We start from the raw sequence: 16,426 nt of genomic DNA on the forward strand, positions 1-16,426 counted from the left end.
AAAGAAGAAGAGGAAGAAGGAGTAGAAGAATGAAAACGACAACAAGAACAAGAGGAGGAGGAGGAAAAAAAGAAGAGCAAGAAGAAATGGTTTCCTCATTGGATGAATGGATTTAGTTTCTAGCAAAAGGACCTTGAGCAACAATGATTAGAAAAGCTCCAAAGGGCAAAAAATGTCAACAAAGAAAAGCCTAGCGAGTTTAGGAAAGTAAATGTGCCTACTTCTAAATTACACTGAAGGAGTGAAAAACAATGACCTCAGTAATCCAATGATCCGATATTTAAACAATGAAATCAATTTTTATGGAGTCTAACCTAGGTGAGAATTCCAGTCATATGCTGAGCCCTTTACACTAGCTTGTACACTTCGTGGACAACATTGCAAACGTGCTGCTGTCCATTCATTATTAATCAGTAAAGCAAGAGCTATAAGGGTCATTCCTATGGTATTGAACAGCAGGATGTATCCCTGATCTTTATATTCTCCCTATAGAGCTGAGAAAGAATGGGGCGATGGAATCCGTGGCCTGTCACTCAGTGCGGCACGTTATGCTCTGCTCCGGCTTGAAGAAGGCCCTCCACACACCAAGAATTGGAGGCAAGTAACCGAATCTGCATCAAAATGGTATTGTGATAATATCTGCAAATCTGCTGGCATTTGGTGGTTATCAGTGACAAAAGAGCAGAGGTTAATAAACCCAGCAATAGCTAGCCTATTTTGAAGGGTTTGTTTTCTACCTCTGTCACTACGCACTCGGGGTTGTGGTTACTCAGTTAGATTGGACAGATACAGAGGATGTTTTGTTTTCCTCTCATTGTACAGCTACACCGTGTTGAGGTGATCTGGTTGGCACAGAGCTGCAGCCTCATAGCACCGGAGGTCCAGGTCCAACCTTGGCCTGTTCTGCTGTCTAATTAGAGTTTGCATGTCACACCAGTGGCCATAAGAGTTTCCTCCCACTTCCCAAGATGGGGGGGCTAGTTAGGCCATAAGACCAGAAGCATAGGAGGAGAATTAGGCCATTTGGTCCATTGAGTCTGCTCCGCCATTCCATGATGGCTGATTTATTATCCCTCTCAACACCATTCTGCTGCCTTCTCCCCACAACACCCTTACAAATTAAGTATCTATCCACCTCTGCTTTAAATATATCCAATGACTTGGCTTCCACAGGTATCTGTGGCAATGATTTCCACAGATCTGCACCACCTGGCTAAAAAAGATTCCTCTTCATCTCTGTTCTAAAGGGAGTTCCTTGTTTACTGAGACTGTGCCCTCTGGTCCTATAGTAACACTGGTGAGATAATAATGGGGGACAAGGAAATGGAAGATGAACCGAATAAGTATTTTGCATCAGTCTTCACTGTTGAAAACACTAGTAGTATGCAGGAACCCTCTCCAATGTGCTGACATTGGAGAGGGTTCAGAGGAGGTTCACGAGAATGATTCTGGGAATGAAAGGGTTATCATTTAGACAATAGACAATAGGTGCAGGAGTAGACCATGCAACCCTTCGAGCCGGCACCACCATTCACTGTGTTCATGGCTGATCATCCACAATCAGTACCCTTTTCCTGCCTTCTCCCCATATCCCTTCACTCCGCTATCTTTAAGAGCTCTATCTAACTCCTTTTTGAAAGAATCCAGAGAATTGGCCTCCATTGCCTTCCGAGGCAGAGCATTTCACAGAACCAGAACCCTCTGTGTGAAAAAGTTTTTCCTCAACTCCGTTCTAAATTGTCTACCCCTTATTCTTAAACTGTGTCCTCTGGTTCGGAACTCCCCAACATCGGGAACATGTTTCCTGCCTCTAGCGTGTCCAATTCCTTAATAATCTTATATGTTTCAATCAGATCCCCTCTCATCCTTCTAAATTCCAGTGTATACAAGCCCAGTCGCTCCAATCTTTCAACATATGACAGTCTCACCATGCCGGGAATTAACCTTAATTTGAGCAGTGATTGAAGGCTCGAGGCCTATACTTACTGGAATTTCGATGAATGAGGGGGGATCTCATTGAAACCTACCGAATGTTGAAAAGCCTAGACAGAGTGGATGTGAAGAGCATGTTTCCTTTGGTGGATGAATCTACAACCAGAAGGAACAGCCTCAAAATAGAGGGAAGTCCATTTAGAACAGAGGTGAGGAGGAATTTCTTTAGCCAGAGGGTGGTGAATCTGTGAAATTATTTGCCACAGGCGGCTGTGGAGGCCAAGTCACTGAGTACATTTAAGGCAGAGGCTGATAGGTTCTTGATTAGTCAGGGCGTGAAAGGTTATAGGGAGAAGGCAGGACACTGGGATTGAGGGGGAAGTGGATCAGCCATGATGAAATGGTGGAGCGGACTCGATGGGCCAAATAGCCTAATTCTGCTCCTATGCCTTATGGTCTTAATATCCCTCTATTGGAAGCATCCTCTACATGTTCACTCTATCTAGGCCTTTCAAGACTTGGTAGGTTTCAGTAAGGTCTCATTACTTTAAAACTCCAGCAAGTACAGGCCAAGAGTCATCAAAAAACTCATACATACCTTGACCCTTTCATTCCCAGAATCATTCTCATAAATTTCCTCTAGACCCTCCCCATGCTAGCACATCCTTTCTTAGATATGGGGCATAAAAACTGCTCACAATACTCTAAATGTATTGTGACCAAAGCCTTATAAAGCCTCAGCATTACATCTTGCTTTCCTATTCTAGTCCTCTTGATTGGCCGCTGTAAATTGCTCGTAGTATGCAGGTGAGTGGTGGAATTGGTGGGGGGAGGGAGTAGATGAGAATGAGGGGAGAATAAAATGGGGAAGGAATGATTAGTGTAAATTAGTACTTAATAGTCAGTGCCGAGTTAGTGGCTGGAGGGCACATTTCTGTGCTGTGCATCTCTGTACCTTTAAGACATTAACTCAACTTTACTCCTCCAGAATGGATGATAATCAAGGCTTAGCTTCTATTATAATAAATCTGCTTTAAATGCATCGACATCTAGACTGGATAAGTAATGTTTTTCTCATCGTAAGTTGAGTTGACAAAATATTCTGCTTTGTTGTTAGGCCCCAGCTTCTCGTGCTCGTAAAGGTGGACCAAGACCAGAATGTCAAACACCCACAACTTTTGACATTCACATGCCAGCTGAAGGCTGGGAAAGGGCTCACCATTGTGGGCTCTGTGTTAGAGGGCAGGTTCTTGGAAAATCACCCCCAAGCCCAACGTGCCGAGGAGGTAATCACTCACATATTTTTGCAAGTTTTGTTTCAATTGATATGAGCGTGGACTGACAGAATAAGGTTATCCCTTTATAAATCTCCTTTGGAGAGAGTTCCTTATTTACATTCATCGAGAGTTTGCAGTCAAGTTCTATAATGTGTTATATAGGAGCAGTGTAAATCTGTTTACCACATAATTCACACCTGACTCTTATTAGATATTTAGGCTGCAGCATGAAACACCTGAATTAACTCACCTCAAATGACAGTATTCAATGTATCTTTCACTTCAATAAATTTCTGAAGTGGAGAACACTGTCATTAGTACATAAGCTAATTGCTATTGTTGATAATGCTGCTGGCAAATTGTATTAGAATTGAAATTGATTTATTACTGTCACAGGTACTGTGATACAACGAAAAGCTCTTCCTGCATGCTATGCATATCATTACACAGTGCATTGAGATAAAACAAGGTGAAACAATAACAGTGCAAAATAAAGTGTGGCAGCTACAGAGAAAGTGCAGTGTAGGTAAACAATAATTTGCAAGATCATAATGAGGAAGATTGTGAAGTCAAGAGTCATATTAAGCCTTATAACAGTAGGGTAGAAGCTGTTCTTGAGCCTAGTGGCACATGCTTTAGGCATTTGTATCTTCGACCCAGTGGAAGAAGGGAGAAGAGATAATGTCCGGAGTGGGTGGGGTTTTTGATTATGCTGACTGCTTTAGTGAGGCAATGAGAACTATGGGTAGAGCCCATGGAGGGGAGGCTGGTGTCCTTGATGTGCTGAGCTGTGTTCGCAACTCTGCCACTTCTTGCAGTCACTTGGAGAGTAGTTGCCACGCCAAGCCACGATGTATTCAGATAGGATGCCTTCTATGGTGTATTGATAAAACTGGTAAGGCTCAACCCTAAATTAGAAAATATTCCATTTGGTTGAGAATAATCCATCATTTTTAAGTGTATTGTTGAAGGAAGTCATTTATTAGTAGGTCCTACAACTTTTAGTAGGTTTTTTTGCAAATTAAAATGAAGGATCCCAATATTTGCATGAGGTATATCCCAAGCACATTAGATTAGATTATGAGGACACGCAGTTCACTTTTTATTGTCATTTAGTAATGCATGCATTAAGAAATGATACAATGTTTTTCCAGAATGATATCACGAAAACACATGACAAACCAGCTTAAAAACTAACAAAAACCACATAATTATAACATATAGTTACAACAGTGCAAAGCAGTACCGTAATTTGATAAGAACAGACCATGGCACGGTAAAATCTCAAAGTCTCTTGAAAGTCCCATCATCTCACACAGACGGTAAACTTCCAGCGCCGCCAACTTGCCGATACAGCATCCTGGAAGCATCCGATCACAGTCCGACTCTGAGTCTGTCCGAAAACTCCAAGCCTCCGACACCGAGCACCATGCACCACCTCTGCCGAGCGCTTTGACCTCGGCCCTGGCAACAAGCAATAGGCAAAGTCGAGGATCTGGGGCCTTCGTCTCTGGAGATTCTCGATCGCACAGTAGCAGCGGCAGCGAAGCGGGCATTTCAGAAGTTACTCCAGGTGTTCTTCCGTGCTCTCACAGCTGTCTCCATCAAATCCGGATTGTACACGGCCCCAGATACCTCATACCACATACCTCAGATAGCAAAGCATCTCAACCACACCTGGTCAGAACTGACTTGGTAAGCTGAATGTGCTGTAGTGTCAGAGAACATGTATACAGGCCCTTCAGCACAATTGGATGTAACAAAAGTATTTTGAAATTCCGTTCCTTGTCTTTCTACTTCAGCAATGAGAGATATTTGCAAATAAAGGAGACACTATACATGTGTTAAAGTTTATAAGTATTATAAAGAATAAAATACAGAAAGAAAGAAAAATTCTTAATAAAAAAGAGAAGAAAATTAAATAATATTTATTGCCAGTCTATACAAAGCTGGAGGGATTCTCAAGTGGCGCCATAGTGGTTAGCACGATGCTTGGGTGTGTTCAGGAGTTCAGAGTTCAATTCTGGTACCGTCTGTGAGGAGTTTGTATGTTCTCCCCGTGAACTGCGTGGGTTTCCTCTGGGTGCTCCAATTTTCTCCCACAGTCCAAAGGCCTACCAGTTAGTAGGTTGACTGGTTATTGTAAATTGTCCTGTGATTAGGCTCGGGTTAAAAAGGTGGGTTGCTGGGCAGCACGGCTCTTCGTGCTGGAAGGGTCCGTTCCACGTTGTATAAGTAAATAAAAGAAAATAAATTAAATAAAACAGAAATGCCCGACAGCCTACCCTGCTGCCTCCTCCCTTTCTCTTTGCACCAGTGGAGAAGGTTCAAACTTTCAAACACCTATCATAATTCTCATCCCAATACTTCTCCATTCAGTTATTGTACCATTCTGTGTCCCCTTATCTCTTGTGACCCTTGGCCAAGGTGAATATTTTTTTATTTAGAGATACAGCATGGTGACAGGCCGTTCTGACCCAATGAGCTCATGCAGCATAATTACACACATATGAATTAACCCATACATCTTTTAGTGTGGGAGAGAACCAGAACACCCAAAGGGCCCCTTCATGGTCACAGGGAGAACTCACAAACCCCTTACAGACCTCAGAAGAGTTGAGCTTGGGTTGCAGGTACTGTAGTAGCTATGCTACCATGCCACCAAAGACAAAAATAGCAGGCCTGCAAAATGCAACACACACAAAAAATGCTGGTGAACACAGCAGGCCAGGCAGCATCTATAGGAAGAGGTACAGTCGACGAGTCCTGACGAAGGGTCCCGGCTCGAAACGTCGACTGTACCTCTTCCTGTAGATGCTGCCTGGCCCGCTGCGTTCACCTGCATTTTTTGTGTGTGTTGCTTGAATTTCCAGCATCTGTAGATTTCCTCAGGTCTGCAAAATGGCATTCTTCGCCAGTATCTAATCTCAAGAGCATGCATCCAAGTATATCTGCAGGTAATTACCACCGTTTGTGTTGCAACCACCATTTCTTGCTGCACACTTTGCACACATCAAGGAGGAATCAAACTTGCCTTTCGTAACATTTTCTTCTTACACTGGTGCATGCCAAGCAAGATTCCTATCTAAGCTAGTTCCATTTCCCTGCCTTTGATTATCATCCCTCATAATTAACCCCACACTCTGGGTAAAATGTTGCCCTTGAGTTCCTATTAAACCTCTCATCTCCCACCTTAAACCTATGACCTCTGGTGCTTCATTCCCCAACCCTGGGAAAAGACTACTTTTACTCTACTTACACGTCTCATCATGTCGTGTACCCATATGTCTCTATTGCAATGTGCAACACTGTCCCTTTACCACACCAGCCAATCCAGTATCAAAAAAGGGAAAAGAACAATCCAATATGTTCAGAACATAAAGGGCATGATACCAGATTTTATGATTTGAAGTCTTTGGCCCAACACTTGCTATGACTGTCGGACATTCAGCAAATTTTCCAGCTGATAGCATTTCAGTCCAGGATTGTACTGTATCATTCAGTGTCAAGCTGGCAAAGAAGTTCAATATTTATGGATAAGAAAACTTCCAATATTATACTTTCAATTCAAGCTTTGAATTTTTTTCCAGAATTAACATTTTAATGGACTTAAGTCATTATCATTCAGAATCTACATTGTGGCCACTTTATTAGGTACACCTGTACATCTGCTTGTTAATGCAAATATCTAATCAGCCAATCATGTGTCAATAAGTCAATGCAGACATGGTCAAGGGGTTCAGTTTTTGTTCAGACCAAACATCAGAATGGGAAAGAAATGTGATCTAAGTGACTTAGACCATGAAATGATTGTTGATGCCAGACAGGGTGGTTTGATTATCTCAGAAACTGCAGATCTCCAGGGATTTTCACACATAGCAATCTCAAGAGTTTACAGAGAATGGTGTGATAAGCAAAAAAAAAACTTCCAGTAAGTGGTAGTTCTGTGAACAAAAACGCCTTGTTAACAAGAGAGGTCAGAGGAAAATGGCCAGACTGGTTCAAGCTGACAGGAAGAAGACAGTAACTTAACTACCCACATGATGCAACAGTTGTGTGCAGAAGACCATCTCTGAATGCACAACACGTTGAACCATAAAGTGGCCGCAGCAGTAGAAGACCATGAACACACACTCAGTGGCCATGTTATTATGTACCTAATAAAGTGGCCACCGAAGGAAACTTCTGATATCATCCTTTCAATTCAAATTTTGTGATTTTTTTTTCCAGAATTAACATTTTCATGGGGTTAAATCATTATCCATCGAATAAAACCGTCTATTTTCATGGCCATTATTTTCAATAATATGCAATCAAACCTCATTAACACCAAGGGGACACAAGAGACTGCAGACGCTGGTATCTGGAGCAACAACCAATCAGCTGGAGGAACAGTGGGTTAAGTAGCATCTATGGGAGGAAAAGAATCATCAACGTTTCAGGTTGAAACCCTTTGGACCCAAAATATCAGCAATTCTTTTTTTGCCAGTGCAGCTTGACCTGGTGCATTCCTCCAGCTGGTTGCTTGTTGCCTATAAACACCAATACATTTTAATAAGCTTCCCTGAGTGTTCCAGCTAAAGTCCAGTTAATCTAATAATCCCATAGAAAAGCCACATCCAATCTATGATGGGGAAGTGAGGCACTTTGCCCAATATTGGACAGTATTTTAGATATAGCCACTAACACAAACTGGGTCATGTATCATTCAATTCTAGATTATGACTTGAATTTCCTTTTACTGACAAACTGACAGCTTTGATTTCCTTCGTAAGAATAAAGGATCCATAAAATATTTCTTTGTTCTATGTGCTTTCCAATTACCTTGGTAGGGTGAGACTGAAGTACAACTTGTTCCCTTTCATTCTGCACACAGGCTAATAATTGCATTGTTTTCTTTAATTATGCTTCACTGATCCATCAGCTACTTGTGTTTTCACATGCCAAAACCGGGCATGTTTTCTCTTTTATAACGCATTTTGTTTTCAGAGAGGTTCTTTTGTCTCCAATCATAATATAATTACCACAAATAGGTTCTGGGGCATTTTTTTGGAAGCTGCAAGCAAAAGTTTTTATCAACTTACAGCTTCAAAACACTGGCATTCTCACCCAGTCGGTTTCCAGTGAATCCTCTTAGTCAGAACTGCCATCTGAAACATTGTCACAGATTCAGCAAGGAGACCATTCACATGCCTTCCCGTTCAGCCAGTGATTAGAGGGTTGTTTGCAGTTATTTTGCCAGTAGCAGAAAAACTTAATGCTATCCTGTTCTGTAAAGAATGTTCAGTTTCAAGAGCATAAACACAAGAGATTCTGAAGTTGCTGGAGATCTTGAGCAACCTACACAAAGTACTGGAGGAACTCAGCAGATCAGGCAGCATCGGTGGAAGGGAATAAAGAGTCAACGTTTCAGGCCGAGACCCTTCGTCAGCACTGGAAAGGAAAGGGGAAGAAGCCAGGATGAGAAGGTGGAGGAGGGAAACGAGTGTAAGCTCACAGGTGATAGGTGAGACCAGGTGAGGGGAAGCTGGTTGGGTGGGGGGGGGGAGATGAAGTGAGGTGCTAGTTGGAAGAGGTAACGTGCTGAAAAAGAACAAATCTGCTTGGAGAGGAAAGTGGACCATGAGAGAAAGGCAAAGGGGAGGGGCACCAGAGGTAGGTGAGGAGAACAGAAGGGGTAAGAGGGGAGCCAGAATGGGGAATGGAAAAACAGAGAAAGGAGAAATTACCAGGTTAGAGAAATCGATGTTCATGCCATCAGATTAGAGGCTACTCAGACGGAATATGAGGTCTTCAATTTCAAGAATTTTAAACAACTTGGATTGATTACCCCATTGGTAAATACGCTTACAGTTTGAAAAGGTGAACATCATTGCAATTTAATTAGGCAGCACTGTAGCATATCAGCTAGCATAACATTATCACAGTGCCAGCGACCCCGGTTCAACTCCCCTGCAGTCTGTAAGGAGTCTGTACATTCTCTCCATGACCACGTAGGTTTCAAAGTAGAAATAAAAATAATTGGAAAGAAAAACATCTCAGATATGTCATAATCAGATTCATTTTCACTGCCTGATGACGTGAAATGTGTTATTTTGTGGCAGAGGTACAATATAAGACATAAAAATGCATAACATAAAAAATACATAATTTGCAAAAAAAATGTAAAAGAAAAGGAGTAAAGGGACAGAGTTGATAGGCTCGTGGACCATTCATAAATCTGATGGCAAGGGTGAAGAAGGTGCTTCTGATGTTGAATTTGGGACTTCAGGTTCCTGTATCTCCACTCCGATGGTAGCAAGGAAAAGAGAGCATGTTCCAAGCATTGAAGTATGGATGCCACCTTCTTGAGGCACTTTCCCTTGAAGATGCCCTTAGCTGTGGGTGGGTTGTGCCTGTGATGGAAGTCCCTTGTGATCATATGCATTGGAGCCCCCATACCAGACTGTGATTCCACCAGTCATAATGATCTCCATCTTTAATCCATAGAAATTTGCAAGAGTCTTTGTGATGTACTGAATCTCCTCATACTCCTCACGAAGCAGAGCTGCTGGTGTGCCTGCTTCATAATTGCTGCAATGTGTTAGTCCCAAGATAGATCCTCCAAGAAGTTCAAGCCTAGGAACTTGAAGCTGCTCACCCCTTCCACTACTTACCCCTAAATGAGTCACTGTTCATGTTCCCCTGACTTCCCTTTCCTGAAGTTCGCAATCAATTCCTGGGTCCTGCTGAAATTGAGTGTGAGGTTGCTATTGTGACACTGGCTAACCAGCTGATCTATCTTACTCCTGTACACCTCTTCATCACCATCTGAGATCCTGTCAACCAATGCTAAGAATGTCCATGTTAACCGTAGCTGATTTTTTGAGAACAGATTCTAAATAGTTTGTTTGCTGGAGCCCAGGGTGGTGGTGGATTTATAAACAAAGGTGCCGTGGATTTCCTGCCCTTTCTTGGATTAGATTGTTCCTAGAATGGATACCTCAGCATTTTTATGAATAGCAGGACCAGTCTACCAGCTTTTAGACTTCTACATATGAAAACTTTTGAGTGTAGCCCAAACGTTTTAGCTGCTTCCTTTGACCTTACAAAAGAGCAGCTTAAAAATACCAGCTCCTTGAAGCTGCTGTGATGGACATTTCTGAATTTTAATGAAGAAACTGGCATTGTGATTTAATGGAAAAATAGATACCAGTCGAAAACTTATTTCTAAATAGTAAACGAGCTACAGTCCATAATTTTTTTATGGCAGTATGCCTGCCGCAAAGTATTGAAAATCTAATTTGACTAGCAGGAACAATAGATTAATTTTGACTCACAACTTTTGGAAAATAAATTAATTATTATAAGGTTGGTGCTGAAGAGGAATATGAGATGGTTGCCATGAATTTTACTGTAAATTATAGTTGATTAGCATCTAGGTGTTATCCTGCATTGTCTTATTCCTCTGTCTTAGATCCTGAGTCAAAATAAGCAGGTAAATTTCTCTTCAGTCTGATGCCTGAATACTCTGAGGGATTTTAGGTTGCAGTTCTATGTTCTTGCTTTTCACACAATTGATTATAATCTTAGCCCAAATCATCGACTGTTTATTCCTCTCCATAGATGCTGCCTGATCTGGTGAGTTCCTCCAACATTTTGTGCGCCACTCTGGATTTCCACCATCTTCAGAATCTGAATGAGCACTGTGTATGTTCCCCTGACTTCCCTTTCCTGAAGTTCACAATCAATTCCTGGGTCTTGCTGACATTGGGTACAAGGCTGCTGCTGTGACACTGGCCAACCAGCTGATCTCTCTTAGCCCTGTACGCCTCTTTGTTACCCTTTGAAATCCTGTCAACCAATGCTAAGAGTGCCAGATTAACCATAGCTAACTTATTGAGAACGGATTCCAAAGAGTTTGTTTGCTGGAGTCCATTGTATGCATTCAAACTGGGAAATTTGGGAACTAGGTGAAGTGATGGCAAGCAGATGGAGTGCAGTCACCACCCACCATTTTATTACTAACAACCAAATATACCGGGCAAACGATGCCAATCATTCATCATTGCCACGGATTTCAAAAGCATACAAACACAAGTGAGCTACTAGTTCTATTCAAATCAGTATCTGCTGGTACAAGAATCACTGCAAATTTCAGGCAAGGACTAATTTTTTGGGGGACACCTTTAATCAGTTGTCAACATTATTAATGCAATGAGATTTGACCAGCCAAGAGGTACAAAAGACAATTCATTCACGTCCAGCAGGAGCAGCAAGGGTTAACCAAACAATGCACTGTTGACGTTTGGATAAAGTAACCGATGCATCACCACCCGGTTTGCAGGCTCCAATGCACAGGGTCAAAAGAGGTTGCTGAGAGTAGTAGACTGCGCCAGCTCCACCGTAGGCACAACCCTCCTCACCATCGAGGCCCTCTTCAAGAGGTGGTGCCTCAAGAAGGCAACATCCATCATTAAAGACCCTCCCCATCTGCGACATGCCCTCTATTTGTTACTACCACTGGGGAGGAGGTGCGAGGACTGGAGACTCACACTCAACATTTTAAGAACAGCTTCTTCTCCTCTTTCATCAGATTTCTGAGTGATCCACAAACCCATGAACACTACCTCACTAAACCTCTTTTGCACTATTTGTCTGTTTATGGTAGCTTACGGTAATTTTTTGCACCGTAATTTAGCTTTGCACTGTACTGCTGCCACAAAACAACATACTTCACAACATATGCCCATGACAATAAGCCTGATTCTGACTGTGGGTGTCAAATTGAGTAAGCTAGTTTTGATCAGCATGAGGGGTACATGTAACTTGTAGCTCCCCTGTCAGGGATGAGCTGCAGTATGGGTTGCCAGTCTACACTAGCGGAGCAGACTTGATGGGCTGAATGGCCTAATTCTGCTCCTAAATCTTAAGATCTACATTTAAAGGCAGTGCTGCCGTGGATACAGACTCTTAGCTCTGACCAGTGAACTGCTGCAGAAGTTATCGGCAGTTGGCAATGTTTCCTCAGCTGTGAGCTTTAACCCACTTTACTTCAAAGGACTTCACAGGGAAGTAGTCTGTGTCTTTTGGATGAAGCTGGTGATAATGTATGTTATATTTTAGTGATATTGTCACCCTGTCTGGCAAACCAGCACCTTTAAAAGTCTTCGGCACATACCGTATATATATATATATAGCTAGAGGGTCTAAGAATTTTGCACAGTACTGTGGTAATTTTATGTATTGCACTGTACTGCTGCTGCAAAAAAAAAATGTCATGTGAGTGATGATAAACCTAGGGGCCCGGCGTTGGCCCCCTAGGCCTGAGTCGACGTAGTAGTGGTAGGTGATAAACCTGGTTCTGATTTGGGTATATATAGTGGCTGAGAGAGGAAAAGGGTCAGGGAGAAGGGAATCATGGTTGGGAAGGGAAAGGGGAGGGAGTGGGAAGCACCAGACAGACCTTCCGTAATGATCAATGAACCAATTGTTTAGAATCCAATGACCTTGCCTGGTGTCTCAGGGCTGGGTGTGTCTGCACCTGTGCCACCTCCCACCCTTGGCACTCTTTCTCTGCCACCTGTCGCACACCCTTAAGACTTACATAGTACTGTATAAAAGCTCCTGAATCACTCTATTCTCTCCTGGATTTGTGATGAAATTGGTACTGGAAATGGTTTATTATTGTCACATGTACTGAGATACAGTGAGAAGCTGGTCTTGTATACTGTTCATACAGACCACGTCATTACACAGTGCATTGAGGTAGAACAATATAAAACAACACTAGAACACAAGGGAAGGTGAAACAGCTACAGGGAAAATGGAGGAGGAGAAGATGGCGGTGCAACGCAGCTTGCGCGGCCACTCCGGTGAATGATATCTGTAATCTGTCAAGTAGGGTGCCGTGCACAATCCTGATTTGATGTCCTATTTAGCAAGGGAAAAGCAGGATATTCTGAAAAAGATTAAAGGCATGCAGGTGCATTTACTTTAAAAATAGATCCAACCATCTTCAGCTGCTTCGTTAATGCTGTCCTTCGATTAGAGGTCAGAAGCTGAGCTGTTAGCTGATAACTGCTCTCAATTCCTTTCCTGGCTCCTCAGCCATGAAGCAGCCCGTGCCTGCATGCAGCAGGAGCAAGACTACATCATGCAGGGGCTGGTCATCAGAACTGGTTTATTATTGTCATGTGCCAAGGCACAATGACAAGCTTGTCTTGCATACTGTTCATACGTATCAATGTATTGGTGCATTGGGGTAGCACAAGGTACCACAGTAGTAAAATGCAGAATAAAGTACGACAGATACAGAGAAAGTGCTGTCCCAGTACACAGTATGGTGCAAGAGCATAATGAGGTGGACTGTGAGGTCAAGAATCAACTTTATCATACTGGGGAACCATTCAATAGTCTTATAACAGCAGGGTAGAAGCTGCCCTTGAGCCTGCTGGTACTTGCTTCCAGGGTCTTGTATCTTCTACTCAATGGGAAGGGGCCACCGTAAGCCTCACCAGTCAGTTCCATCGGGGTCCACGAGTCAGGTCGGTAGGTCAACTCGTGGAGGACAGAAGATCAGCAGAACTGTAAGAAGTTTTGAAAGGACAGTATTAGACTTAATTAGAGACAGATAATTTAGCTTGAAAAGAGTAGAACGATTGTAATACTCTTGAATTTAATGAGTGGATCTGCAGGGAGCAGTTTGCAACGAGCCACCACACTCCTGCACCATCTTGCCATCAAGCTAATTGTCAAGGAACATTTCCACAGCAAAAAGGCCTGGCAATAAGCATCTCTAACAGGCAAAAGCAAAAAAAAAACAAACAACTGTAGGAACTGAGCAGACTGAGTGGTTGGTGGAGGCAAAGGGTTGGTTGAAGTCTGAATGCCTGAATTAAAAGCAGAAACTGCTGGAAATGCTCAGCTTCAGCCTGACCTACCGAATAGAGCCAGCCCGCAGATTCCTCTCCAGAGAACCGCCTGCCACCCAAACTGTTTGTAAGTTGGAAGTCAACAAAAAAAAAGATATGGGAGAAGATCACGGTGAGGCAGAGAGAGGAGGCATGGGAGAAGCAGCTGCGAGCTCGCTAAGTGAGCAGGTGGGTCTGCTCAGTGCTCCAGCTCAGCTCAGCTCCATCCAGCCCCTGAATGCTGTGGCTCAGGGATGGTGGGGGTGGGGGGGGGCAGTGAGTCAAGGCTCAAAGAAATGCTCCACTCCCATCCAACAGAAGATGCTTGTGGCCCCACAACCACAGGCCATCTCTATCTCATCGAACCCACCAGTCTCCCAACAGCTTGCCCATATGTTCAGGGTATCCCTAAGATGGACATTCATAACTGAGGAAGAATGCTATTTGTCAGAATTTCCTTCCAATATATGCACGTTTTTTGTCTGTGACATCACAAACCAATTTGCTTCAAGACTCCAAGCAATACAAAAAAATTTCAGGCCAAGACCCTTCTCATCTTTCTCTTGCCTTTGTTGCTTCAAGACCTTTGGAATTGGAATTGAAATTGGTTTACCATTGTTATGTGTATCAAGATAAGGTGAAAAGCTTGTCTTGCATACTGTTCATACAGATCAGATCATAACACAGTGCACTGAGGTAGCACAAGTTAAAACAATAACACTGCAGATGCAAGGAAATTCCAGTGCAGATCTGATCTGGGCCGACATTTACGTGCCGGGCGGCACCTAATCAATGAGCTTGTTTATTTTGGCTTTTTTCTTAAAGATGTGCTGGGTGCATTCCGGCTACAAAAAAAAAGTACCGGTCCCCGTACCAGTCCACGGCCCGGAGGTTGGGGACCACTGAGATAAACAATAAAGTGCAAGATCATAACAAGGTAGATTGTGAAGTCAAGAGTCCAACTTGTCATACCAGGGAACAAATTAATAGTCTTATAACAGAGGGTCCTTAAGCCTGGTGGTAAATGCTTTTGGGCTTTTGGATCTTCTGCTTGATGGAAGAGTGGAGAGGAGAGAATGTCCGGAGTGAGTGAAGTCTTTTATTATGCTGGCTGCTTTACGGAGGCAGCGAGAAAGGTAGACAAACTCCATAAGGGGAAGGCTGGTTTCTGTGATGTATTGAGCTGTGTCTATAGCTCTCTGGAGTTCCTTGTGGTCATGTGCAGAACATTTCAAGCCATGATGCATCCAGATAGGATGTTTTTATCGATAAAAATAGGTAAGGGTCATCAAGGACATGACAAAGTGCTTTAGCTCCTGAGGAGATAGAGGTGCTAGTGAACTTTCTTGTCAGTGAAATCTGCATAGTTAGACCATGACAGGTTATTGTTGATGTTCACTCCTAGGAACTTGAAGCTCACAACCCTCTCTATCTCAGAATCATAGATGCAGACAGAGCCATGTGTACCGTCCTCTTCCAGAAGTTAATAACCAGCTCTTCTGTTTAGCTGACATTGAGAGAAAGGTTATTGCCATGAAACAATGTCACATGATAAGCACAATATTTTAAGATCTTTATAGATAGATTTTTATCACCCAATTGTTCAAACTGTCCAGGGAAGAGAATGAAAAATTATAAAGATCTTTAAATAAGGATTTTAAATCAATCTTCTGCATAGCTGACTAAATATGTACTTTCTGATCACTGCAGTCCCTCCACCAACCAGTTCTACAACTGCTGATGTCTCTGACAATCTGTCCCCATTGTTCTCTTTCTTACCTTGTCCCCGTGGTGCCTCTCTGGAAAGTCGATTAAACGCCTGATGGAAGTGGAGAAGGTGAAGGGGTTTAGTCAGGCAGTGGTGTCGTCCAACCTGCGCGATGGGATGTCCCACCTCATCCAGTCCTGCGGGCTAGGAGGAATGAAGCACAACACTGTCCTGATGGGCTGGCCAAGAGCCTGGAGGCAATCCAATGATCCCAGAGCGTGGAAAAACATCATTGGTATGTGTAACCTTGAAAAATCTGAGCGGTCAGAAGACAAAATGCATTTTTTAAAAAGAGCTCAGGGACCGCACTAAAAAATAATTGAAATAATTTAGGTGTAGAATCATTGGTATGTTTTCTTTCAAATTCCTGCATGTATTAGGGCAGGGAACTCAGGTTTATAGAGTCAGAGTTAATAACTATTCACAGTTACTGAGTAAAAAAAATAGGTATCTCATCCACAAGTCACTGGATTTTTGGTTTTGTTTTCTCATGTCACCCTGTCAGATTGTAATTTTGCAATTGCAGTGGTCACATCAGTAATACAAGGGGAGAAATG

General features: G+C 42.8%; 1 protein-coding gene across 5 annotated transcripts in view; it reads left to right on the forward strand.

Moving 5' to 3' along the window:
- The window catches only part of LOC134342867 (solute carrier family 12 member 5-like), a 1,196,244-nt gene that overhangs the window by 1,153,357 nt on the left and 26,461 nt on the right, over positions 1 to 16,426 (forward strand). For all 5 annotated transcript variants that reach the window (XM_063041525.1, XM_063041526.1, XM_063041527.1 and 2 more), the window contains exons 16-18: positions 493 to 597; positions 3,050 to 3,218; positions 15,909 to 16,104. In XM_063041525.1, coding sequence (XP_062897595.1) covers positions 493 to 597; positions 3,050 to 3,218; positions 15,909 to 16,104 — 470 coding nt within the window. The remainder of the gene's footprint in view (positions 1 to 492; positions 598 to 3,049; positions 3,219 to 15,908; positions 16,105 to 16,426) is intronic.

This window comes from Mobula hypostoma, chromosome 2 (assembly GCF_963921235.1).
Source record: "Mobula hypostoma chromosome 2, sMobHyp1.1, whole genome shotgun sequence".
Taxonomy (NCBI): Eukaryota; Metazoa; Chordata; class Chondrichthyes; order Myliobatiformes; family Myliobatidae; genus Mobula; species Mobula hypostoma.